The 27,078-nt window shown below is 41.3% G+C and overlaps 1 protein-coding gene across 3 annotated transcripts in view; it reads left to right on the top strand.

Annotated features, from left to right (window-relative positions):
- Positions 1 to 27,078, top strand: part of ABCC5 (ATP binding cassette subfamily C member 5) — a 259,944-nt gene that overhangs the window by 65,663 nt on the left and 167,203 nt on the right. For all 3 annotated transcript variants that reach the window (XM_053710320.1, XM_053710322.1, XM_053710321.1), the window contains exons 5-6: positions 3,109 to 3,256; positions 9,033 to 9,266. In XM_053710320.1, the coding sequence (XP_053566295.1) occupies positions 3,109 to 3,256; positions 9,033 to 9,266 (382 nt within the window). The remainder of the gene's footprint in view (positions 1 to 3,108; positions 3,257 to 9,032; positions 9,267 to 27,078) is intronic.

Genomic DNA, 27,078 nt, shown 5'->3' with positions numbered 1-27,078 from the left:
CAGTACCAGGGTCCACCCTGTGACAGACTCCAGCTACCCAGGCTGGTTAGCTCTGCCTGAGGATCCTTTTTCTGCCTGGAACAGGCTGCTATGTAGCCCAGGAAAAGTGATTTTAGCTGGGAGCTCACCTAAATAACTAGACCAGACTAGCTTCAGTTTAAACAGGAACTGATTTTATTGTAAAACATACACTCCTTTTATACACACAGCTCATCTTGATAAACACAAAGGACCAATCCCCACAATTTTCCCGCCATTCCTGCCCCTCCACACAGCCCGGCACCTCCATAGGGAGCCACAGTCCCACATAAAGCCAGAAATATTCTTGTGAAAGCGCAACCCACGTATATCCGCAAGGGTTCGACTTATTTAGCTTGTGGTAGTTAACAAAACTGTCGAATGCACATATCTTATCTCTTGCATGTTGGTTAAAGAGTGTCTCCCATTTTGGGCTCCCTAGCTTTAAATGGCTATAAAGTTGACTTTTACAGATTTGTGTCTGGAAACAGTCTTATTTTCTTCATAAATGGAAAGAGTCCACAGCTGCATTCATTACTTTTGGGAATTCAGAACTGGCCACCAGGGAGGAGGTCAAAGACACCCCAGCCAAAGGCTTAAATACTCTCCCACTTCCCTCATCCCCCAGTCATTCTTTGCCTTTCGTCCCAGGAGGTTGGCAGTGAAGTTTCAGAAGTTTTCGATAGTCTCTTATGGAGGGTAGTACTCTTCGGCATGGGACTGGAGTTTTAAGTAGTCCTGTCAGCCTCTCAGTGAGAGCATGGGTGAAAGTTAGAGTCCGGAGATGCAGGGAGAGTCTTCTGCGAAACCATCCCGACTCATATTAACAGCTCCACAAGCAATCAGCGTTGACAAGTTTCGCTGCTGCTTTTTTTCTCAAGTCCATGGCAGAAGCGACGCTACTATCTGTCACACTTGAAGGGCTGTGTTCCTGTTCCACAGCGTAGATTCCGTAAGATCGTTTCATTTTACTTTCATCAGGGATGTATGTTATTTCAACTGTTTATCCGAGAGGGGGCTACAACCTTTTCGGGGTATAACTTTAAGATAGGGTCTCGCTTTTTGTTTCTAGGAATCAAGGGGTTAATATCTCCTAAGGGGGATCATTGAACAGGGGGGGGTTTATAATCATGTTTGTTATGTGATTCTGTCTGCTACTGTGTAGTGTTGCTTCGTCTCTTGGCTATTTTGGAACATAACAGCCTATGTCTAGTGACGTGGCCTTTTCAGTCGGGCGCGCTTTTGCATGGACTGCACGGTTTACTTTGTGACTCCATTTCCGTTTGCATGACCATGTAGCACCTGAGAAATCCTGGACCGCTGGTGTCTGGTTCTCTGGAGGCGGCAATGTCCCATTTACGGAGGATTCTTGGAGACGGATGTCTTTGATTCAGACTCTACTTCTTGCGAAGAATATGAATTGGCCCTGGTGATACATGCTCATTAGTTATGTTCCGAATGCTGTTTTAGAATGCTCTGTTCCTCGGGATCGGGGAATCGGGTGCCCACTGAGCCATCCGTCTCTGGGGATTCTATTTCTCTTGAGACGAGTTCCCTACCATCAACTCTTACTACGCATGCAGGTAACCCAAACGCTACTTATCCTTTCTAGGGAGTGTGGCCTGTTCCCACCGGAGGTTACAACATGCTTCCGCATGGCCATATCTTTGGTGTTGGCGCATCAGCACCTCTAAGGAGTGTGCTTATGATATTGTCCGTGTTTTAGTTAACCGTGGTTAGTCAGGCATGGATTGCTGGTCCCTGTTCAGCCTTCTGGGGGGGAACGACTGCCTCTGAGGCTCAGGGGGTAAGGCCTTCGGGGGCAGGGTTTTTCCTTTTTGTCCTAGGCAGAGGTATGTTGCCACCTTTCGTTATAGACTGGCGCGCCTTTGTGATCCTACTAATGCACGTTTTTGGCGTTGCTGGAGGATCCACTCTTAATGGGTCTGGGGATTCTCAGTCTTACTCTTCGACTGGCTGCATACATAGACATAAGGGGATGAAGGTAATCTTCTTATAGGTCTGTTATTTGTGTATCCTTTTCCAGTTCTGAGCTTGGAAGTCTCGGACCCCTGTTGGCTGGTCCTGTGGGTCTGTCCGTTTTTCCTGGGCGAAAAACCTATGGGTTGCCTTATCTTTTATTTTCATCCGGTGAGGATGATTTTTATTTGGGTCTAAAGCTCATGTTGAGGTGTGATGTTTCCTTCGGTAACTTTCCTCTCTGGGATTGATACTCTCGATTTTGGTGGGTCGCACTGTTTACAAAAGTCTGTCTGACTGTTCTTATCCCTCCATCATCGGGGGATGACTTTATGTGGCCTTGACAGTGCTGGGGCCCTTGGTTTCAGGCTGGTCCTGACTGGGTACAAATCCTTCTGTCCTTGAGGCCTAGTTCAGACAACGTGGCACCTTTTTTTGTCCGGGTGAGGGCGCCTAGTGAGTCACAATGTGATTTGTGTGGTTGTCTTGTTTTTTATTTTACAAGCTTCAATTAGTGGACTCGTTCTGAAGAAAAGAGAAATTATCAGGTAGCATAATCTGTTTGGTAACAAAGGTGAACATACATTTAGTTTTTTTTAGAATATAACTTTTAGCCCATAGTATATTGTCTAGTCCTGATGTAAATTCTCCTGTAAAGGAAAATAGCAGTCATGCTTTGGATTTTAAATACCATCCTCATGACTAGTCAGGGACAGTTGGAACTAACGGCTAATTTATTCCTACATACCACAAACAGAAGGTTCTCAATGGTTTTCCTGTAACATGAATTATCACAAGCCATTCGGCAAAAGGAAATCCACATTTTTACAATGGTAAATGAGTTTCAGGAATTGTATTGTCCACCCTTTCAAGACATAAGCTAAGCTTGTTCAAGGCTATATGAAAGGCTCTAAATTTGTATATGTAGGTTTTGTTCCAGTTAGAAGATGTTACTGTCCCCTTTGTTCATAGTTGTATTTGTTCTTTTCAAAAATTTTGGCATTTTTAGTAAGAATGCAAAGGGCAGGAATTAATTGGCAGTTTTTGCACACAATGACTGATGCACATGCTATAGAACTAACCTTATCATTGCTTGTGTGTTCTTTACAGCTTGGAGAAGCTGTGGGTGGAGGAGCTGGCGGAGCATGGTGCGAGTGAGTCCTCTCTTTGCGGTGTTGTGTGGAAGTTCTGTCGCACCAGGCTCATTATCTCAATCTTGTGCCTGATGCTCACTCAGCTGGCGGGTTTCCTTGGTCCAGTAAGTACTTTCCACCCTGTTTTATATACCCTGAAGTGAAAATTTACAAAGGTCTAGGTCCTAGTGCCATCATGCTCAAGCTTGGTTTAGTTCTGTAGACTAGTTGACTGTAATTCTTTATTTTTACCACTCAGGCTATGTTTTTAAAGTGCTAGAAAAGGATTAACTGGAAGGGACAGTCTACAATAGAATGTTTGTTTGTTTTAAAAGATAGATAAACCCTTTATTACCCATTACCCAGTTTTGCACAACCAACACAGTTATGGTAATATACTGTTTACCTATGTGATTACCTTGTATCTAAGCATCTTCTGACAGCCCCCTGATCACATGACTGTGACTATGTATTATCTATTGACTTGCATTTAGTATTGTGTTCTAACTCTTAAATAACTTCTCGGGCGTGAACACATTATCTATATGGCCCACATGAACTATCAGTCTCCTGTTGTGAAAAGCAAATACAAAAGCATGTGATTAAGAGGCTGTCAATAGAGCCTTTGAAACAGACAGAAATTTAGAGGTTTAAATGTTATAAAGTATATTAATCCTAACAATGTTGGTTGTGCAAACCTTGGGTAGTAAAGGCATTATCTATCTTTTTAAACAATAACAATTTCTGTGTAGACTGTCCCTTTATAGTACAGTGTAGTCAATTTTGCATAAGAAGAAGCCAGGGTACATTTGCATAAGATATTTAACACTTTGATAATTACCCAGAGCATGGAAACAAAGCTGTATGGCAAAATCCCAGGCATCCCTGGATGTCTGTAGGTATAGCATACAGCACAAACCTTTTATTATATGACAGGTATAAAATGAATGTTTTGCTCACACCAATAAGCTAGACTTGCAAAGTATATGTCTGTCTAGGCACGTAGCATAAAATTGCATGTCTTGTTGGTATGTTTGCTAACTAAGGTTGTTTATCACTTGGGAGTGTAGCAGTACTCTTATGTTTGTTAGATAAGCTTGCAAGTTGCCCTGTTTGTAGGTGTTAGGTGAAGGACAGTTCTATTCCTTTCTGCTTTGAGGCTCTTAGCATAAATACAGAGTGCCCTGTGACGGCTTATGACAGCTGATCACTCAAGACCGATAAGTATCTTAAGTAAAATTCATTAGGTTGCAGTACACTTGGTTCAAGCCCTCATTCTTAAATCATTATGTTAGGCTAATTAAGTTGGAATATCATTGGAATTTTAAACTTTTTTAAATTAAACTTTTACATAATTTGCTAAATAATAAAAGAAAAAAAAGCTTTCCCTTTTTTTTTTTTTTTTTTTTTAATTTTTATAAAATTATTTTTTTGCAAATTTGTTTCGAGGTGTAGAAAGTTTTTACTGCTTATAGTGCTAATTTTCAGTGTGCTGTTTTAAGGATGGAAATGAAGTGAGTTGGTAAGTACAGATGGGGACTGTTCATTTTTAAGAATTAATAAAAAATGAAAAGAATTTGTAGCCATCATTTACTTATAGTTTGTAAACAGCACTTAGTCTAGGTAAAATTTCATTCATACAGTTGGAAAGGGTTATGAGGTACTCCCTTATGGTGATGTTAAAGGTCTTTGCATAACTTTAATGAATCTTAGGCTGTAACAAAACAAACTTCATTAAGAAGAGCTTCTGTCATTGTTGCACTACACAGGTGGCGGGATGTTACTGGAATTTACACCTGATTACAAGTAGTAGGTATTGATATCTCTCTTCCAGAATCCTGAGGACATTATAAGGTGTATGTGTGTATATATATATATATATATATATATATATATATATATATATATATATATATATATATATATATATATATCACACAAACAAAAAAAACATTTAAATCATGGAAAACCTTTTGAGAAAGCAAAAAATAATATTTTTTTTTCATCCTAAAATGCTACCTTGTTACTACTTTACTGCATTGTCACATGTGGCTAAATATTGGACGTGAACCTCTGATTTATTGTATTTCCCACATTACTTCTAATCCCTTTCTTTTGTTGATGCAGTTGCTCATTTTGTATATATATTTTTTTTGTTCTCAGGCTGGTTGAGTCGACCCCCCCCCCCCCCCCCCCGTACGTTACTCTAGCGTGCTCTCCTCTGCTGCTTTTGTTATCAAAAAGATGCACTTAGATTGTTGGGGACATGCTTGTCTATTACTAGTCAAGAATCCTATTTTCAATCGCTGGTCATTGGTGTAGATGCCTTTTTGAGCACACATTTTTTTATATGTATGTTTTACAGGCACCCAATAACATATAAGTAAATCTAGAACTACATGGTAATTGTCGATCTTCTCATTCTAGAAAACTTTATTTGGAATAGCATAATAGACACTGTAGTGGTTAAATGGCTGAGTTTATATAATATTATCCAGAAAAGACCCTCTTTCTTGAACATATTCCACCGTCATAATCTTTAAATAACTAACACAACATTTAAAAATGGGTAGAATAGTTTTAAACTAATAAATGGTTTGTATCTGTGTGGTGTTCAGTCACCCAAACCACTGTCCCTTTTCTGCCTTGATCTAATTCACACTCATTCATTCAGTCAACACAAAATTAAATGAACACTTTGAGAGGACCTAAGATTGATTATTTGTTTATTTCTTCGTAAGGCAGATGTATATAGGATTCTGTGCCCTTTTTACTTTGTGCGTGTCTTCATTTTCTGTTGGTTGGATTATATTTTATTTGTTCACTTAAATTGTAGTTGTAAGAAAGCTCACTGTTTACAGTTTTTACTACGACTTTAATTTTATTATGTGATCATGTGCTTTGTGCATGTATGAGTAAAAAAAAAAAGTTGATTAGTGGTAGAAATAAGTTTGATGTAGATGATTAGGGGAAATACTTTTACTGTTAAAAAAATAAAGAAACTAACTAAAGCGACTTCATATGTTTAACTTGGCTTTGTAGGTAGACATGCAATATTTATCCTGGAATGTTATCACTATTTTTCTACTTTTAACAATTAAAAGCATTATTTTATATCACTTCTTTTTTTAACGCAATAGTATTTCCTCCTTTATCAATCAACCATTTTATATTGGTTCAGTCAATACTATATTAGTACAGAAATATGTCTTTTAGTGGGTCCTTTTTAAAATAGTTTTCTTCCTAGCTGGTAAAGCTTGGTCTTCAGTCTTTCAAAAGAGATAAAAAAAAAAAAAATTGTAGAAAATTGGCTTAGAAAGATGTAACGGTTAATTTATCCACATTAATAATAATTCAATGATAAATCTGATATTAAGCATGAGTTTGTGTTTGTTTCTATTCGTCACATTACTTTAGCCACATGAGATATCCTTGCCCATGTTCCTAAACGCTAATCTTGTGTGCTCTGTATATGAAGTAAGACACCATCTACCCTTTTGTGAAAAACGCATAAAACACAGTAGTTTTAAGTTCCTCAAAACAGACACGATACATTTTGCTTTTAAGATATTTGATCCTGTTTTATATTTGTACTTTTTTTTTTTTTATGTGTTAACTGTGCTTATTAATAATAATAGTGGATCCATCCTTTCCCATTCTCAGGGTAGGATGGTGAACTGGTGGGAGAAGGGGTAATGACACTAACGTTGCCTCTGTAGTAGAACCAATGACAGAAGCTATTCTTTAGAATTTCCAGGGTGACAGTTCTGCGGGCAGATTGCGCCAGACAAGCTGGGCAGAAATCTTCGCAATGCAAGAGCAAGGTAAGGCCACATTTATTCACCGGGAATGCTTAAAACCACAAGCAGCTTATGCCTATGGTAACATTAATTACTGGAGATATTCCCATTTAACCCTTTATTATTATTTGCTTTTCATTTTCTGTTTATTTTATTCATGTGATGGCAGAAGATTGTGAATGTTAAGTGCTTCTTTCTGCCTTGTTTGCCATTTTAGCCTTTAGGCGGGGAAATGTTTTGTGGTGGGAATTTCTTCATCTCTCAGCTGTCACTGATGGTTCAGAAACTTTTCTGCAGTTCTCAAAATTCTCTTTAAAACAGGTTTGTAGAATGTAAGGTCTGTCTAAGGTCTTTTTTTATTTTTAATTTATTTTCTGTGTTTTTTCCTCCTACACTGAGTGTCTTGTTAGGATGGCTCCTCTTTTTGCAGTTCCAATGCTTGATAAAAATGGGTACCACAGAGTTGCCTTCCATACCAGGTGATAATATATACAGATTGTCTGCCTTCTCAAGAGACAGATTTTCCAAAAGTAATCCGTCATCCCCGTAAAAGGTGATTTGGAATACTCCTAAGGACATGGACTCAACAGACATTTCTTGTAATGATCGATTGACAGGTTAATGCCTGTTCCCAGAACAGGTCTCTCCAGTACCTGCTGATGGCGTTGGCTCCCCAAGCTGCTCCTAAACAGTGCAGTGAATCAGTTGCTCTGCCCCATCTACAGACTTTTCTATTGGTTCAAGGACTAGAAGAGACTGAATGATCCAGCCAGCTGTTACGATCCATTCATTTTAGGCACTTGTTTCTTCCTTCTATAGCCTCTTAAACCATTACATTTATTTTTTAATTTGTTTCATTTTCCAAAATTCTTGATGAATCAATGAAAGAGGAAAACGTTACAGGAAAAGGAAAATTGACAATAGATGATCCTGTTTTTAAAGGTTTATGTAGATACAAGATGCTTCTCAAGCAGTTATAGGCTAGGGCAGGATGACGAGAAGCAATGCTACAAGAACACAAGACGTGTTTCTTTCTTTCTTTCTTTTTTTTTTTTTTTTTTTTTTTTAAATGTAATTGCTTAGTTGTTTTTATTTCTGGACTGTATGTATGTTCTCTTTTTAATGTGGTGGTATGCTCTCTTCCCCTTTAATAAAGTTATTTTATTCCTAAGTTTATGGTATTTAATACCTAGTAGTGGTTTTTGCTCACACTATTATGATCTAGTTTTGAAGAAAAAAAAAAAAGGTATAAATGTATTTATTTGTTCAGAGAAGGGTTAAGAAAAAGAGAGAAAAGAAAGTCGTTTGAAGTCTCGGTTTAAAAAGCAGTGTCTGGAAAATATGCAAGTGATGCTTTACAGTGAAGAAAGGCAAATGTTTTTGGGTAAGATGTTCTAAATTAAAGGAGGATGTAAAACTGATATGTGCTATTGTTCATAATGTTTGTGTGTTTTTTTTTTGTTTTTTTTTTCCGCTAGAATAATAAACTGCTGATATTTATTTTCAGGAATTTATTGCCAAAATGTCCTCTTCCCCCCCGTTCAACTGTAGGTACAATTGTTCATTCTTTTCCAATGCGCACGTTGAAAAGAAAATGTCTTTTAAATATTTGCATTAAGACTTTTAATTAAAAAAAATGTTTTATTTTAATTTTCAGTAATTTTTTAATATTTTTTATGTTAATTATATTAAGCTAACCAATTTTTAAAATTACTTTTTGGTAAGTTCGAAAACTTCCAATGTATAGGTTAAAAATAAAGTCTGCCTCTGTTCCACTGGAGTTGTTTGTGTAACTAGGGTGAAATTCAAATGCAACTAATTTGTGGAAAAAAAAAATAAAAATATATATATATATATATATATATATATATATTTAAGAGGGCAAACCAGTTTAATTTAAATTGAATCCAGTCAACTCTAGACATTTTGGGTGGGGGTAAATTTATTTTTATTTTTTTACACATTCACCTCCTATTTTTTTATACTTTATTTTTTGCTTGTTTTGTTTAGGGCCTGTTGGTTGTTTTCTAACTTACCATTAATTGTTGTGTTAAGTGAGGCTGAATGGGAACCTCACGCAACTTTGCCTTTCCCCCTGTAGGCGTTTGTAGTGAAAAGCCTCTTGGAGTACACGCAACAGAAAGCTTCGAATACTGGGTACAGCCTGCTATTAGTTTTTGGGCTACTTATTACTGAAATGGTTCGTTCCTGGTCTCTGGCACTCACCTGGGCGTTAAATTACCGGACTGGTTCCCGACTTCGAGGGGCAATATTGACCATGGCCTTCAAGAAGATCTTGAAACTGAAGAACATAAAAGAAAAATCTATGGGGGAGGTAGGACAATACAATGATGTTTTATTATAGACATATAATCATGGATCCTCACATATGTCTGGATTAGGGTTGCGACCTCAGCCATTTTTTTCTGGACACTCATGAGTTATACATGCTGCACGGTGTGCAGGTAGGAACATGACTTTCAACCCTGAACAGCACACAAAAAGTGACACTAAACAGCACTATGTTCCTCTCTGCACACCCTGTAGCATGTATAACTCATGAGTGTCCAAGAAAACATGGCCGAGGTGGCAACCATAGTCTGCTTATTTCTCTTGTTAAGTGTAGTCAGTCCACGGGTCATCCATTACTTATGGAATATATCTCTTCCTAACAGGAAGCTGCAAGAGGATCACCCAAGCAGAGCTGCTATATAGCTCCTCCCCTCACATGTCATATTCAGTCATTCTCTTGCAGCCTTACTAAAGATAGGTCGCTGTGAGAGGTCTGTGGTGTTTTTTAACTTAGTTTATTTCTTCAATCAAAAGTTTGTTATTTTAAATGGCACCGGAGTGTGCTGTTTGTTCTCAGGCAGCATTAGAATAAGAATCTGCCTGCGTTTTCTATGATCTTAGCAGACGTAACTAAGATCCACTGGCTGTTCTCATCTGAGGAGTGAGGTAACTTCAGAAAAGGGGAATAGCATGCAGGGCCCCCCTGCAAACGAGGTATGTGCAGTAAATTATTTTTCTGAGGAATGGAATTGACTGAGAAAATACTGCTGATACCAATGTAAAGTAAGTTCAGCCTTAAATGCAGTGATAGCGACTGGTATTAGGCTGATGAGTGTGTGTTCACTGAATGTATTTTTCTAAGGAATGGAATTGACTCTGAAAATACTGTTAATACTGAAATAATGTATGAGCCTTAACTGCAGTAAAAGCGACTGGTAGCAGGCTTATTAATAACACTTCATAACTTTTAAAATGTATGTTAAAAACGTTTAATGGCATGTTAATCGTTTTTTGTGAGGTACTTGGTGATAAAACTTATTGGGGCATGATTTTTACCACATGGCCATCTTTGTTTTCTGCATAGAAACAGTTATCTGAGCTTCCCCACTGTTGTAATATGAGTGGGAGGGGCCTATTTTAGCGCTTTTTTGCGCAGTAAAAATTCAGTCACAATCTGTCTACTTCATCCTCCATGATCCAGATCGTCTCTGGAGAGCTCAGGGGTCTTCAAAATTCATTTTGAGGGAGGTAATCAGTCACAGCAGACCTGTGACAGTGTGTTTTGACTGTGTTAAAAACGTTAATTATTAAATTGTTATCCGTTTTTGGGTATTAAGGGGTTAATCATCCATTTGCTGGTGGGTGCAATCCTTTGCTAACTTAATACGTTTACTGGAAAAATTGGTTGCTATAACTATTTTGGTTCATTGTTATTTCAACTGTGACAGCTTTTTGTGCTTCTTAAAGGCACAGTAGCGTTTTTTATATTGCTTGTAAATTTATTTAGAAAAGTATTTCCAAGCTTGCTAGTCTCATTGCTCATCTGTTTAAACATGTCTGACTCAGATGAATCTCTTTGTTCACTATGTTTAAAGGCCAATGTGGAGCCCAATAGAAATTTGTGTACTAATTGCATTGATGTTACTTTAAATAAAAGTCAATCTTTACATGTAAAGAAATTATCACCAACAACGAGGGGGAAGTTATGCCGACTAACTCTCCTCACTGTGTCAGTACCTTCGCCTCCCGCTCAGGGAGGTGCGTGATTTTGTGGCGCCAAGTACATCAGGGAGGCCCTTACAAATCACTTTGCAAGACATGGCTACTGTTATGACAGAAGTATTATCTAAATTGCCAGAATTAGAGAGGCAAGCGCGATAGCTCTGGGTTAAGGACAGAGCGCGCGGGATGAGGTGAGAGCCATGTCAGATACTGCGTCACAGTTTGCAGAACATGAAGACGGAGAGCTTCATTCTGTGGGTGACGGATCTGATCCAGGGAGACTGATTTCTAATTTTAAATTTAAGCTTGAGAACCTCCGCATATTGCTAGGGGAGGTATTAGCGGCTCTGAATGATTGTAACACGGTTGCAATTCCAGAAAAATTATGTAGGTTGGATAGATACTATGCGGTACCGGTGTGTACTGACGTGTTTCCTATACCTAAAAGGCTTACAGAGATTATTAGCAAGGAGTGGGATAGACCTGGAGTGCCTTTTTCCCCTCCTCCCATATTTAGGAAAATGTTTCCTATAGACGCCACCACACGAGACTTATGGCAGACGGTCCCTAAGGTGGAGGGAGCAGTTTCTACTTTAGCTAAGCGTACCACTATCCCGGTGGAGGATAGTTGTGCCTTTTCAGATCCAATGGATAAGAAATTAGAGGGTTACCTTAAGAAAATGTTTGTTCAACAAGGTTTTATCTTACAGCCCCTTGCATGCATTGCGCCTGTCACTGCTGCGGCGGCATTCTGGTTTGAGTCTCTGGAAGAGGCCATTCGCACAGCTCCATTGGATGAAATTATGAACAAGCTTAAAGCACTTAAGCTAGCTAACGCATTTGTTTCTGATGCCGTCGTACATTTAACCAAACTTACGTCTAAGAACTCCGGATTCGCCATCCAAGCGCGCAGAGCGCTATGGCTTAAATCCTGGTCAGCTGACGTGACTTCTAAATCTAAATTGCTTAATATTCCTTTCAAAGGGCAGACCTTATTCGGGCCCGGCTTGAAAGAAATTATAGCTGACATTACGGGAGGTAAGGGCCATGCTCTACCTCAGGACAGGGCCAAATCAAAGGCCAAACAGTCTAATTTTCGTGCCTTTCGTAACTTCAAGGCAGGAGCAGCATCAACTTCCTCCGCTCCAAAACAGGAAGGAGCTGTTGCTCGTTACAGACAGGGCTGGAAAGTTAACCAGTCCTGGAACAAGGGCAAGCAGGCCAAGAAACCTGCTGCTGCCCCTAAGACAGCATGAAGAGATGGCCCCCTATCCAGAAACGGATCTAGTGGGGGGCAGACTTTCTCTCTTCGCCCAGGCTTGGGCAAGAGATGTCCAGGATCCCTGGGCGTTGGAGATCATATCTCAGGGATATCTCCTGGACTTCAAAACATCTCCTCCACGAGGGAGATTTCATCTTTCAAGGTTATCAGCAAACCAAATAAAGAAAGAAGCGTTTCTACGCTGTGTACAAGACCTCTTACTACTGGGGGTGATCCACCCAGTTCCGCGGACGGAACACGGGCAAGGATTCTATTCAAATCTATTTGTGGTTCCCAAGAAAGAGGGAACCTTCAGACCAATCTTGGACTTAAAAATCCTAAACAAATTCCTAAGAGTTCCATCATTCAAAATGGAAACTATTCGAACCATCCTTCCCATGATCCAAGAGGGTCAGTACATGACCACAGTGGATTTAAAGGATGCCTACCTTCACATACCGATTCACAAGGATCATTATCGGTACCTAAGATTTGCTTTCCTAGACAGGCATTACCAGTTTGTAGCTCTTCCCTTCGGATTAGCTACGGCTCCAAGAATCTTTACAAAAGTTCTGGGCTCACTTCTGGCGGTACTAAGACCGCGAGTCATAGCGGTGACTCCGTACCTAGACGACATTCTGATACAAGCGTCAAGTTTTCAAACTGCCAAGTCTCATACAGAGATAGTTCTGGCATTTCTGAGGTCGCATGGGTGGAAGGTGAACGTGGAAAAGAGTTCTCTATTACCACTTACAAGGGTTCCCTTTCTAGGGACTCTTATAGATTCTGTAGAGATGAAAATTTACCTGACGGAGGCCAGGTTATCAAAACTTCTAAATGCTTGCCGTGTCCTTCATTCCATTCCACACCCGTCAGTAGCTCAGTGCATGGAAGTAATCGGCTTAATGGTAGCGGCAATGGACATAGTACCATTTGCGCGCCTGCATCTCAGACCGCTGCAATTGTGCATGCTAAGCCAGTGGAATGGGGATTACTCAGATTTGTCCCCCCTGCTAAATCTGGATCAAGAGACCAGAGATTCTCTTCTATGGTGGCTTTCTCTGCCACATCTGTCCAAGGGGATGACCTTTCGCAGGCCAGATTGGACGATCGTAACAACAGACGCCAGCCTTCTAGGCTGGGGCGCAGTCTGGAACTCCCTGAAGGCTCAGGGACTATGGACTCAGGAGGAGAAACTCCTCCCAATAAATATTCTGGAATTAAGAGCAATATTCAATGCTCTCCTAGCTTGGCCTCAGTTAACAACTCTGAGGTTCATCAGATTTCAGTCGGACAACATCACGACTGTGGCTTACATCAACCATCAAGGGGGAACCAGAAGTTCCCTAGCGATGTTGGAAGTCTCAAAGATAATTCGCTGGGCAGAGTCTCACTCTTGCCACCTGTCAGCAATTTACATCCCAGGCGTGGAGAACTGGGAGGCGGATTTTCTAAGTCGCCAGACTTTTCATCTGGGGTAGTGGGAACTTCATCCAGAGGTCTTTGCTCAACTGATTCATCGTTGGGGCAAACCAGATCTGGATCTCATGGCGTCTCGCCAGAACGCCAAGCTTCCTTGTTACGGATCCAGGTCCAGGGACCCGGGAGCGGTGCTGATAGATGCTCTGACAGCCCCTTGGGTCTTCAACATGGCTTATGTGTTTCCACCATTTCCGATGCTTCCTCGTTTGATTGCGAAGATGAAACAGGAGAGAGCTTCGGTGATTCTGATAGCGCCTGCGTGGCCACGCAGGACCTGGTATGCAAACCTAGTGGACATGTCGTCCTGCCCACCGTGGTCTCTGCCTCTGAGACAGGACCTTCTAATTCAGGGTCCTTTCAACCATCCAAATCTAATTTCTCTGAGGCTGACTGCATGGAGATTGAACGCTTGATTCTATCAAAGCGTGGCTTCTCGGAGTCGGTTATTGATACCTTAATACAGGCTAGGAATCCTGTTACCAGAAGAATTTACCATAAGATATGGCGTAAATATTTATATTGGTGCGAATCCAAGAGTTACTCATGGAGTAAGGTTAGGATTCCTAGGATATTGTCTTTTCTACAAGAGGGTTTAGAAAAGGGCTTATCTGCTAGTTCGTTAAAGGGACAGATTTCTGCTCTGTCTATTCTTCTACACAAACGTCTGGCAGAAGTTCCAGACGTTCAGGCTTTTTGTCAGGCTTTAGCTAGGATTAAGCCTGTGTTTAAGACTGTTGCTCCGCCGTGGAGCTTAAACTTAGTTCTTAACGTTCTTCAAGGCGTTCCATTTGAACCCCTTCATTCCATTGATATCAAGCTGTTATCCTGGAAGGTTCTGTTTTTGATGGCTATTTCCTCGGCTCAAAGAGTCTCTGAGTTATCTGCCTTACATTGTGATTCTCCTTATCTGATTTTTCATTCAGACAAGGTAGTTCTGCGTACTAAACCTGGGTTCTTACCTAAGGTAGTTACTAACAGGAATATCAATCAAGAGATTGTTGTTCCATCACTGTGTCCTAACCCTTCTTCAAAGAAGGAACGACTTTTGCATAATCTGGACGTAGTCCGTGCCCTGAAGTTCTATTTGCAGGCAACTAAAGATTTTCGTCAAACTTCTTCCCTGTTTGTCGTTTACTCTGGACAGAGAAGTGGTCAAAAGGCTTCGGCTACCTCTCTCTCTTTTTGCCTTCGTAGCATAATACGTTTAGCCTATGAGACTGCTGGACAGCAGCCTCCTGAAAGGATTACAGCTCATTCTACTAGAGCTGTGGCTTCCACCTGGGCCTTTAAAAATGAGGCCTCTGTTGAACAGATTTGCAAGGCTGCGACTTGGTCTTCACTTCACACTTTTTCAAAATTTTACAAATTTCACACTTTTGCTTCTTCGGAGGCTATTTTTGGGAGAAAGGTGCTTCAGGCAGTGGTTCCTTCTGTTTAAGGTTCCTGCCTTGTCCCTCCCTTCATCCGTGTACTTTAGCTTTGGTATTGGTATTCCATAAGTAATGGATGACCCGTGGACTGACTACACTTAACAAGAGAAAACATAATTTATGCTTACCTGATAAATTTATTTCTCTTGTAGTGTAGTCAGTCCACGGCCCGCCCTGTCTTTAAGGCAGATCTAAATTTTAATTAAACTCCAGTCACCACTGCACCCTATGGTTTCTCCTTTCTCGTCTGGTTTTGGTCGAATGACTGAATATGACATTTGAGGGGAGGAGCTATATAGCAGCTCTGCTTGGGTGATCCTCTTGCAGCTTCCTGTTAGGAAGAGATATATTCCATAAGTAATGGATGACCCGTGGACTGACTACACTACAAGAGAAATAAATTTATCAGGTAAGCATAAATTATGTTTTTTGTCATCACTTTATTGGGTCTAATTGTATCAGTTTTCTCCAACATAGGTGTGTCCGGTCCACGGCGTCATCCTTACTTGTGGGATATTCTCTTCCCCAACAGGAAATGGCAAAGAGCCCAGCAAAGCTGGTCACATGATCCCTCCTAGGCTCCGCCTACCCCAGTCATTCTCTTTGCCGTTGCACAGGCAACATCTCCACGGAGATGGCTAAGAGTTTTTTGGTGTTTAAATGTAGTTTTTATTCTTCAATCAAGTGTTTGTTATTTTAAAATAGTGCTGGTATGTACTATTTACTCTGAAACAGAAAAGAGAAGAAGATTTCTGTTTGTAAGAGGAAGATGATTTTAGCAAACGTTACTAAAATCGATTGCTGTTTCCACACAGGACTGTTGAGATGAAGTAACTTCAGTTGGGGGAAGCAGTTGGCAGACTTTTCTGCCTGAGGTATGACTGGCCACATTTCTAACAAGACTTTGTAATGCTGGAAGGCTGTCATTTTCCCTATGGGGACCGGTAAGCCATTTTCTTAGATTAAGCAAAGAATAAAAGGCTTTATAAGGGCTTAAAAAACTGGTAGACATTTTTCTGGGCTAAAACGATTACTTTGCTAGCATATTTGACAGATTATAACTCTTTATAGTTATTATAATCTTGGAGATTGTTGTTAAAAAACGGCAGGCATTGTATGGACACCTTTTTCAGATGGGGGCCTTCTCTAGTCATAGGCAGAGCCTCATTTTCGCGCCACTAATGCGCAGTTGTTTTTGGAAGGCAAGGCATGCAGATGCATGTGTGAGGAGCTAAGAACCACTGAAAAAGCTTATAGAAGGCGTCATTTGGTATCGTATTCCCCTCTGGGCTTGGTTGGGTCTCAGCAAAGCAGATACCTGGGACTGTATAGGGGTTAAATGTAAAAACGGCTCCGGTTCCGTTATTTTAAGGGTTAAAGCTTTTAAATCAAATTTGGTGTGCAATACTTTTAAGGCTTTAAGACACTGTGGTGAAATTTTGGTGAATTTTGAACAATTGCTTCATGCTTTTTCGCATATTCAGTAATAAAGTGTGTTCTGTTTAAAATTTAAAGTGACAGTAACGGTTTTATTTTAAAACGTTTTTTGTGCTTTGTTGACAAGTTTAAGCCTGTTTAACATGTCTGAACCATCAGATAAGCGATGTTCTATATGTATGAAAGCCAATGTGTCTCCCCATTTAAATATATGTGATAATTGTGACATAGTGTCCAAACAAAGTAGGGACAATGATGTCACAGATAATAATAGTGCCCAAGATGATTCTTCAGATGAGGGGAGTAAGCATGGTACTGCATCACCCCCTTCTGTGTCTACACCAGTTTTGCCCACACAAGAGGCCCCTAGTACATCTAGTGCGCCAATACTTATTACTATGCAACAATTAACGGCTGTTATGGATAATTCTATTGCAAATATTTTATCTAAAATGCCTACTTATCAAAGAAAGCGCGATTGCTCTGTTTTAAACACTGAAGAGCAAGAGGACGCTGATGATAACGTTTCTGACATACCCTCACACCAATCTGAAGGGGCCAGGAGGGAGGTTTTGTCTGAGGGAGAAATTTCAGATTCAGGAAAAATTTCTCAACAAGCTGAACCTGATGTTGTAACATTTAAATTTAAATTAGAACATCTCCGCGCACTGCTTAAGGAGGTATTATCTACTCTGGATGATTGTGACAATTTGGTTATTCCAGAGAAATTATGTAAGATGGACAAGTTCCTAGAGGTTCCGGTGCCCCCCGATGTTTTTCCTATACCCAAGCGGGTGGCGGACATAGTAAATAAGGAATGGGAAAGGCCCGGCATACCTTTAGTTCCTCCCCCTATATTTAAGAAATTATTTCCTATAGTCGACCCCAGAAAGGACTTATGGCAGACAGTCCCTAAGGTCGAGGGGGCGGTCTCTACTCTAAACAAACGCACTACTATTCCCATAGAAGATAGTTGTGCTTTCAAAGATCCTATGGATAAAAAATTAGAGGGTTTGCTTAAAAAGATGTTTGTTCAGCAAGGTTACCTTCTACAACCAATTTCATGCATTGTTCCTGTCACTACGGCAGCGTGTTTCTGGTTCGAAGAACTAGAAAAGTCGCTCAATAAAGAATCTTCGTATGAGGAGGTTATGGACAGAGTTCAAGCACTTAAATTGGCTAACTCTTTTATTCTAGATGCCGCTTTGCAATTAGCTAGATTAGCGGCGAAAAATTCAGGGTTTGCTATCGTGGCGCGCAGAGCGCTCTGGCTAAAGTCTTGGTCAGCGGATGTGTCTTCCAAGACAAAATTGCTTAACATTCCTTTCAAGGGCAAAACACTGTTTGGTCCTGATTTGAAAGAGATTATTTCAGACATCACCGGGGGAAAGGGCCACGCCCTTCCTCAGGATAGATCTTTTAAGGCTAGAAATAAGCCTAATTTTCGTCCCTTTCGCAGAAACGGACCAGCCTCTACTTCTACATCCTCTAAGCAAGAGGGTAATACTTCTCAACCCAAACCAGCCTGGAGACCGATGCAAGGCTGGAACAAGGGTAAGCAGGCCAAAAAGCCTGCCACTGCTACCAAAACAGCATGAAGGGATGGCCCCCGATCCGGGACCGGATCTGGTGGGGGGCAGACTTTCTCTCTTTGCTCAGGCCTGGGCAAGAGATGTTCAGGATCCTTGGGCACTAGAAATAGTTTCTCAAGGTTATCTCCTGGAATTCAAGGAACTACCCCCAAGGGGAAGGTTCCACAGGTCTCAATTATCTTCAAACCAAATAAAAAGACAGGCATTCTTACATTGTGTAGAAGACCTGTTAAAGATGGGAGTAATTCATCCAGTTCCAATAGGAGAACAAGGGATGGGGTTTTACTCCAACCTGTTCATAGTTCCCAAAAAAGAGGGAACATTCAGACCAATTCTAGATCTCAAGATCCTAAACAAATTTCTCAGGGTTCCATCGTTCAAAATGGAAACCATTCGAACGATCCTTCCTACCATCCAGGAAGGTAAATTTATGACCACGGTGGATTTAAAGGATGCGTACCTACATATTCCTATCCACAAGAAACATCATCAGTTCCTAAGGTTCGCTTTTCTGGACAAGCATTACCAGTTTGTGGCACTTCCATTCGGATTAGCCACTGCTCCGAGAATTTTCACAAAGGTACTAGGGTCCCTTCTAGCGGTTCTAAGACCAAGGGGCATTGCAGTAGTACCGTACTTGGACGACATCCTGATTCAAGCGTCGTCTCTGTCAAAAGCAAAGGCTCATACGGACATCATCCTAGCCTTTCTCAGATCTCACGGATGGAAAGTGAACATAGAAAAAAGTTCTCTTTCCCCGTCAACAAGAGTTCCCTTCTTGGGAACAATAATAGACTCCTTAGAAATGAGGATTTTTCTGACAGAGGTCAGAAAATCAAAACTTCTAAGCTCTTGTCAAGTTCTTCATTCTGTTCTTCGTCCTTCCATAGCGCAGTGCATGGAAGTAATAGGATTGATGGTTGCAGCAATGGACATAGTTCCTTTTGCACGAATTCATCTAAGACCATTACAACTGTGCATGCTCAGACAGTGGAATGGGGATTATACAGACTTGTCTCCGACGATTCAAGTAGATCAAAGGACCAGAGATTCACTCTGTTGGTGGCTAATCCTGGACAACCTGTCACAGGGAATGAGCTTCCGCAGACCAGAGTGGGTTATTGTCACGACCGACGCCAGTCTGGTGGGCTGGGGCGCGGTCTGGGAACCCCTGAAAGCTCAGGGTCTATGGTCTCGGGAAGAATCTCTTCTCCCGATAAACATTCTGGAACTGAGAGCGATATTCAATGCTCTCAAAGCTTGGCCTCTTCTAGCAAAGGCCAAATTCATAAGGTTTCAATCAGACAACATGACGACAGTTGCATATATCAACCTAGCTTATGTATTCCCACCGTTTCCTCTCATTCCCAGGCTGGTAGCCAGGATCAACCAGGAGAGGGCTTCGGTGATCTTGATAGCTCCTGCGTGGCCACGCAGAACTTGGTATGCAGACCTGGTGAATATGTCATCGGCTCCACCATGGAAGCTACCTTTGAGACAGGACCTTCTTGTTCAAGGTCCATTCGAACATCCGAATCTGGTTTCCCTCCAACTGACTGCTTGGAGATTGAACGCTTGATTTTATCAAAGCGTGGGTTTTCAGATTCTGTAATAGATACTCTGATTCAGGCTAGAAAGCCTGTAACTAGAAAAATTTACCATAAGATATGGAAAAAATATATCTGTTGGTGTGAATCTAAAGGATTCCCATGGAACAAGATAACAATTCCTAAGATTCTATCCTTTCTACAAGAAGGTTTGGAGAAAGGATTATCTGCAAGTTCTCTGAAGGGACAGATCTCTGCGTTATCTGTTTTACTTCACAAAAGGCTGGCAGCTGTGCCAGACGTTCAAGCGTTTGTTCAGGCTCTGGTTAGAATCAAGCCTGTTTACAGACCTTTGACTCCTCCCTGGAGTCTTAATCTAGTTATTTCAGTTCTTCAAGGGGTTCCGTTTGAACCCTTACATTCCGTAGATATTAAGTTATTTTCTTGGAAAGTTTTGTTTTTGGTTGCAATTTCTTCTGCTAGAAGAGTTTCAGAGTTATCTGCTCTGCAGTGTTCTCCGCCCTATCTGGTGTTCCATGCAGATAAGGTGGTTTTGCGTACTAAGCCTGGTTTTCTTCCGAAAGTTGTTTCCAACAAGAATATTAACCAGGAGATAGTTGTACCTTCTTTGTGTCCGAATCCAGTTTCAAAGAAGGAACGTTTGTTACACAATTTGGACGTAGTCCGTGCTCTAAAATTCTATTTAGAGGCCACTAAAGATTTCAGACAAACATCTTCTTTGTTTGTTGTTTATTCTGGTAAAAGGAGAGGTCAAAAAGCAACTTCTACCTCTTTCTTTTTGGCTTAAAAGCATTATCCGATTGGCTTATGAGACTGCCGGACGGCAGCCTCCTGAAAGAATCACAGCTCATTCCACTAGGGCTGTGGCTTCCACATGGGCCTTCAAGAACGAGGCTTCTGTTGACCAGATATGTAAGGCAGCGACTTGGTCTTCACTGCACACTTTTGCCAAATTTTAAAAATTTGATACTTTTGCTTCTTCAGAGGCTATTTTTGGGAGAAAGGTTTTGCAAGCCGTGGTGCCTTCCATTTAGGTGACCTGATTTGTTCCCTCCCTTCATCCGTGTCCTAAAGCTTTGGTATTGGTTCCCACAAGTAAGGATGACGCCGTGGACCGGACACACCTATGTTGGAGAAAACAGAATTTATGCTTACCTGATAAATTACTTTCTCCAACGGTGTGTCCGGTCCACGGCCCGCCCTGCTTTTTTTAATCAGGTCTGATGAATTATTTTCTCTAACTACAGTCACCACGGTATCATATGATTTCTCCTATGCATATTTCCTCCTGTACGTCGGTCGAATGACTGGGGTAGGCGGAGCCTAGGAGGGATCATGTGACCAGCTTTGCTGGGCTCTTTGCCATTTCCTGTTGGGGAAGAGAATATCCCACAAGTAAGGATGACGCCGTGGACCGGACACACCGTTGGAGAAAGTAATTTATCAGGTAAGCATAAATTCTGTTTTCTAACGGGAGCTTTGGCTGTGTGTAAAACTGACTGCAATTTAAACAGTCACAATATATTTTTTTTCTCACATTTTTTTTTTAGAAGCTTTTTGTTATAATTTCATTATAATTTCACCCAAGATGATATAGGTAGTAGTGTATTATATTAATGATCTTGGGAGTAGTGTATTATGTTAATGAATAGCTTTAAATTTTTAAAAAGTGTAATAGCCATATTTGCAGAGGCCTAAAGATATGTTATATATTTTACATGGGGTTGAAGACTTAGTACATATCTGTAAAGATCTTCATTTCTTAGATGAAGTTTATCCTAAACAATTGTTTCTAATGGCAGTGAGAGTCCACAAATTCCATTCATAAACCTATGGGAAATACTTCACCTGGCCACCAGTAGGAGGCAAAGACATCCCAAACAGAGCATTGAAATATCTCGCCCACTTCCCCTATTCCAGTAGTTCTTTGCCTCGTTCATGGAGGTAGGCAGAGAGAGGTGCTCTGCTGATGATTCTGATTTTATTGTCCTCAATGGATTGTTACCTCCAAGAGAGGACAGGGGAGTTGTTGAAAGCCATGTAATTCTCTTAGTAGAGTTTTGGTGTATATTAGCTACTGGTGGTTGCAGGGAAGTTCCTATAGCTCTTTCCAGTGTTTTCTGATATTCTCCTTTTTAGGCAAACAGTGTTAGTTACACTGATTTTCCATTTCTGTTACAGGACTCCTGCAGAATTACAGAGTAAGAAACTGGGTAAGTCCTGATTATATTATCTATCCCTCTAATGGCTTGTTGCCTAACGAGTTTGGGACAGTGGACAGACATCCAGCAGGCTGATTTAAGACCCCAGACACATAAGGGGATTACATATGTACCCTATACGATTTTATTAAGGGGGCAATTTGGATAGCCTTCGGTACCTCAGGTTAAGGGTGAGATTTTCCATTTGCATACACTTAGTAAGGGTGTCTGACACTACAGAGGCGGTGTCGGGTCCTCTGATTGGACTTGCTGTCCGGACCTGATAAACACAACTGCTGTGTGAATGCAGATATGATGGCCTAGCTGAGCCCTACCATTTCAACACATTTTATCTCTTTCTACGGAGTATACTTCGCAGACGCTGTTAGTGTCATCACTGCTCATTGGCCTTATGTCGGGGCGCAGGCTCGGGGGGGGGCGGGCACAAAGGCTCTTGCCAAACGCTATTTTGGCACCACCCTGTCTCTGCATTGCGCAGTTCTTTGCAGCTGGATCGGCAATATGGGAGAATCGGCCTGATACAGAGGTGGTGAGACACCTTAGACGGAGCATTTTAAGCAAAATAAGGGCAGTAAATTTGACAGATAGCTGTAGGGTTTCACAGTCTTTTGCTCAACTTATTTTTTGGTACACTATTAGTGTTGCAGTTTTCCTACCCATAGTACATTATAGATGACTCTATGGTAGAACCTAGTCAGAAGGATAATTGCCTTATTTGATTCAAATAAATACATGCTATGCGGGTTACAAACTGTGTGTCCTCCGGCTCAATTATGCAGTTCATGCCTTACATCTGTTCTATAGTCTCATTCAAGGGGCCCTGGTAATCAGACGTCCAGTGTCCCTGCCACCTCAGTCTACCCCTGGACGTTCTGCGGACTTGCAGACCTCAGTATGCCCAGATATTCCAGTACTATAGCCGCAAATGGCGGCCCCTATTCCGATACATGCTGTTCTCTGCGATCCCGTTTCAGGTTCACAACCCGGGGTTAGAACTTTTCCCCATGATTTTGCAGCCCAGTCGCAATCTGCGATTTCTGCGGCCTTGAGTGCTATGTCAGTTGCAGGGAAGAAGGTTCAGCTCTGTACCTCTGAGTCTAGGACCAGCAGTTATATTGAAGCTGCAGCGGTCAGCCATATGCAGTTTTCTGAAGTTGACAATTTCTTGGCTAGTTCTGAAGGAGAACTTTCATCCTCTAACCCCTCTGGAGAATTGGAAAGGGATTCTGAGGATATTAATTTTAGATTTAACATTTCACATCTAAGATATTTAGTTAAAGATGTTTTTTAAGCACACTAGATGTATCTGAGTCTAAACTCTGAGGAAAAACAAGTACATAAATTAGATATTTAAACCTAAGCTGAAAACCCCTGAAGTGTTCCCAGTACCTTCATTGGTGGAGGACATTATATCCAAGTAGTTGGAAAAAGCTGGTGTTCCATTTCTCCTTCACCAAGCTTTAATATAATGTTTCCTGTTCTGGATAGCTGTTTTAAAGTGTGAAATGAAGTCCCTAAGGTAGAAGGCGCTATTTGCATCCTGGCTAAGCGCACTACTATCCATCTGGAAGACACAGAGGAGTACTTCAACAACTAAGTCTAAAACACCCAGGAAACAAAATCCGGTGTGGAACAAGAACAAACCGCCTAAGAAATCAACTCCAGACAACAAGTCGGCATGAAGGGTCGACCCCCGACCTGGACTTAGGTCAAGTAGGGGGCAGGTTATCTCTGTTTCAAGAAGTTTGTGCACAGTCCGTTCAGGATTCTTGGGTTCTGGACATCGTATCTCAGGGTTACACAACAGGCTTCTGATCTTGCCCTCCAAAAGTCAGGTTCCTCCTATAAAGGATCTCGGAGAGGCCAGAAAAGAGAACCGCTTTCCTACTCTGTGTAGAATATCTGGTATATATGGGAGTTGTTGTCCCTGTGCCTCAGGCAGAGAGGGGAAGAGGGTTATATTCAAACCTCTTCATCATTCCCAAAAGGAGGTAACCTTCCGTCCCATCTTAGACCTGAAGTGTCTCAACAAATTCTTAAGGGTAGCTTCAAAATGGAAAATATCAGGTCCATTCTTCCTCTGGTGCAGGAGGGTCAATGCATGACCACCATAGATCTGAAGGATGCATACCTTTACATTCCAATTCATTGAGATCATTACTAGTATCTATGTTTCTTTCATGTAATTGGCAAGAGTCCATGAGCTAGTGACGTATGGGATATACATTCCTACCAGGAGGGGCAAAGTTTCCCAAACCTCAAAATGCCTATAAATACACCCCCCACCACACCCACAATTCAGTTTTACAAACTTTGCCTCCTATGGAGGTGGTGAAGTAAGTTTGTGCTAGATTTCTACGTTGATATGCGCTTCGCAGCATGCTGAAGCCCGGTTTTCCTCTCAGAGTGCAGTGAATGACAGAGGGATGTGAAGGGAGTATTGCCTATTGAATGCTACGGTCATCCTATTGGGGATCTATTTCATAGGTTCTCTGTTATCAGTCGTAGAGATTTTTTCTCCTACCTCCCTTTTCAGATTGACGATATACTCTTATATACCATTACCTCTGCTGATTCTCGTTTCAGTACTGGTTTGGCTATCTACTATATGTAGATGAGTGTCTTTTGGTAAGTAAGTCTTATTTTATTTATGACACTCTGTTATGGTTTGGCACTTTTTATGTAAAGTTCTAAATATATGTGTTATACTTATATTTGCCATGATTCAGGTTAATCAGCCTCAGGAAACAGGTTAACAGTTTCCTGAGGCTTTCCACTGTTATAGTATAAAAGTTACAGTTGGTGCAGTTAAAATTACAAACTGTGACATTCAGCTTCCCTCAGCAGTCCCCTGCATGCTATAGGACATCTCTGAAGGGCTCAAAAGGCTTCAAAAGTAGGAGCTGTGGCAGTTGTTATGACTGTTTAAAAAACATATTTTTCGTTTTGTTAATCTGTTTTTTGTATTAAGGGGTTAATCATCCATTTGCAAGTGGGTGCAATGCTCTGCTAACTTGTTACATACACTGTAAAAATTTCGTTAGTTTAACTGCCTTTTTTCACTGTTATTTCAAATTTTGGCAAAATTTGTTTCTCTTAAAGGCACAGTAACGTTTTTTTATATTGCTTGTTAACTTGATTTAAAGTGTTTTCCAAGCTTGCTAGTCTCATTGCTAGTCTGTATAAACATGTCTGACATAGAGGAAACTCCTTGTTCATTATGTTTAAAAGCCATGGTGGAACCCCATAGGAGAATGTGTACTAAATGTATTGATTTCACTTTAAACAATAAAGATCAGCTGTTATCTTTAAAAGAATTATCACCAGAGGATTCTGACGAGGGGGAAGTTATGCCGACTAACTCTCCCCACGTGTCGGTCCCTTTGACTCCCGCTCAAGGGACTCACGCTAAAATGGCGCCAAGTACATCAAAGACGCCCATAGCTATTACTTTGCAGGACATGGCGGCAATCATGGATAATACCCTGTCAGCGGTGTTAGCCAGACTGCCTGAATTCAGAGGAAAGCGCGATAGCTCTGGGGTTAGACGTAATACAGAGCGCACAGATGTTTTAAGGCTCATGTCTGATACTGCGTCACAATATGCAGAAGCTGAGGAAGTGCTTCAGTCTGTGAGTGACGTCTCTGACTCGGGGAAACCTGATTCAGATATGTCTACTTTTAAATTTAAGCTTGAGAACCTCCGGATGTTGCTTGGAGAGGTTTTAGCTGCTCTGAATGACTGTGACACCATTGCAGTGCCAGAGAAATTGTGTAGACTGGATAAATACTACGCGGTGCCGGTGTGTACTGACGTTTTTTCCAATACCTAAAAGGTTTACAGAAATTATTACTAAGGAGTGGGACAGACCCGGTGTGCCGTCTCCCCCCCCTCCTATTTTTAGAAAAATGTTTCCAATAGACACCACCACACGGGACTTATGGCAGACGGTCCCTAAGGTGGAGGGAGCAGTTTCTACTTTAGCAAAGCGTACCACTATCCCTGTCGAGGACAGTTGTGCTTTTTCAGATCCAATGGATAAAAAATTAGAAGGTTACCTTAAGAAAATGTATATTCAACAAGGTTTGTGCATTGCTCCTGTCACTGCTGCTGCGGCGTTCTGGTTTGAGTCTCTGGAAGAGGCCTTTCAGACAGCTACTCCATTGACTCAAATACTTGACAAGCTTAGAACACTTAAGCTAGCTAATTCTTTTATTTCTGATGCCATTGTTCATTTGACTAAACTAACGGCTAAGAATTCTGGATTCGCCATCCAGGCGCGTAGGGCGCTATGGCTTAAATCTTGGTCAGCTGACGTGACTTCAAAGTCTAAATTACTTAACATTCCCTTCAAGGGGCAGACCCTATTCGGGCCTGGTTTGAGGGAAATTATTGCTGACATTACTGGAGGTAAGGGTCATACCCTTCCTCAGGACAGGGCCAAATCAAGGGCCAAACAGTCTAATTTTCGTGCCTTTCGAAACTTCAAGGCAGGTGCAGCATCAACTTCCTCTGCTTCAAAACAAGAGGGAACTTTGCGCAATCCAAGCCGGCCTGGAAATCTAACCAGGCCTGGAGCAAAGGCAAGCAGGCCAGAAAGCCTGCTGCTGCCTCTAAGACAGCATGAAGGAGCGGCCCCCTATCCGGCAACGGATCTAGTAGGGGGCAGACTTTCTCTCTTCGCCCAGGCGTGGGCAAGAGATGTTCAGGATCACTGGGCGTTGGAGATCATATCTCAGGGATATCTTCTGGACTTCAAAGCTTCCCCCCCACAAGGGAGATTTCACCTTTCGAGATTATCTGTAAACCAGATAAAGAAAGAGGCATTCTTACGCTGTGTGCAAGACCTCCTAATAATGGGAGTGATCCATCCAGTTACACAGATGGAACAAGGACAGGGATTTTATTCAAATCTGTTTGTGGTTCCCAAAAAAGAGGGAACCTTCAGACCAATTTTGGATCTAAAGATCTTAAACAAATTCCTCAGAGTTCCATCATTCAAAATGGAAACTATTCGGACAATCCTACCTATGATCCAGGAGGGTCAGTACATGACCACAGTGGATTTGAAGGATGCTTACCTTCACATACCGATTCACAAAGATCATCATCGGTTCCTAAGGTTTGCCTTTCTAGACGG

Source organism: Bombina bombina, chromosome 4, assembly GCF_027579735.1.
Source record: "Bombina bombina isolate aBomBom1 chromosome 4, aBomBom1.pri, whole genome shotgun sequence".
Taxonomy (NCBI): Eukaryota; Metazoa; Chordata; class Amphibia; order Anura; family Bombinatoridae; genus Bombina; species Bombina bombina.
Note: the sequence above shows the minus strand (reverse complement) of the source record. Positions and strands in the feature narration are given on the sequence as shown.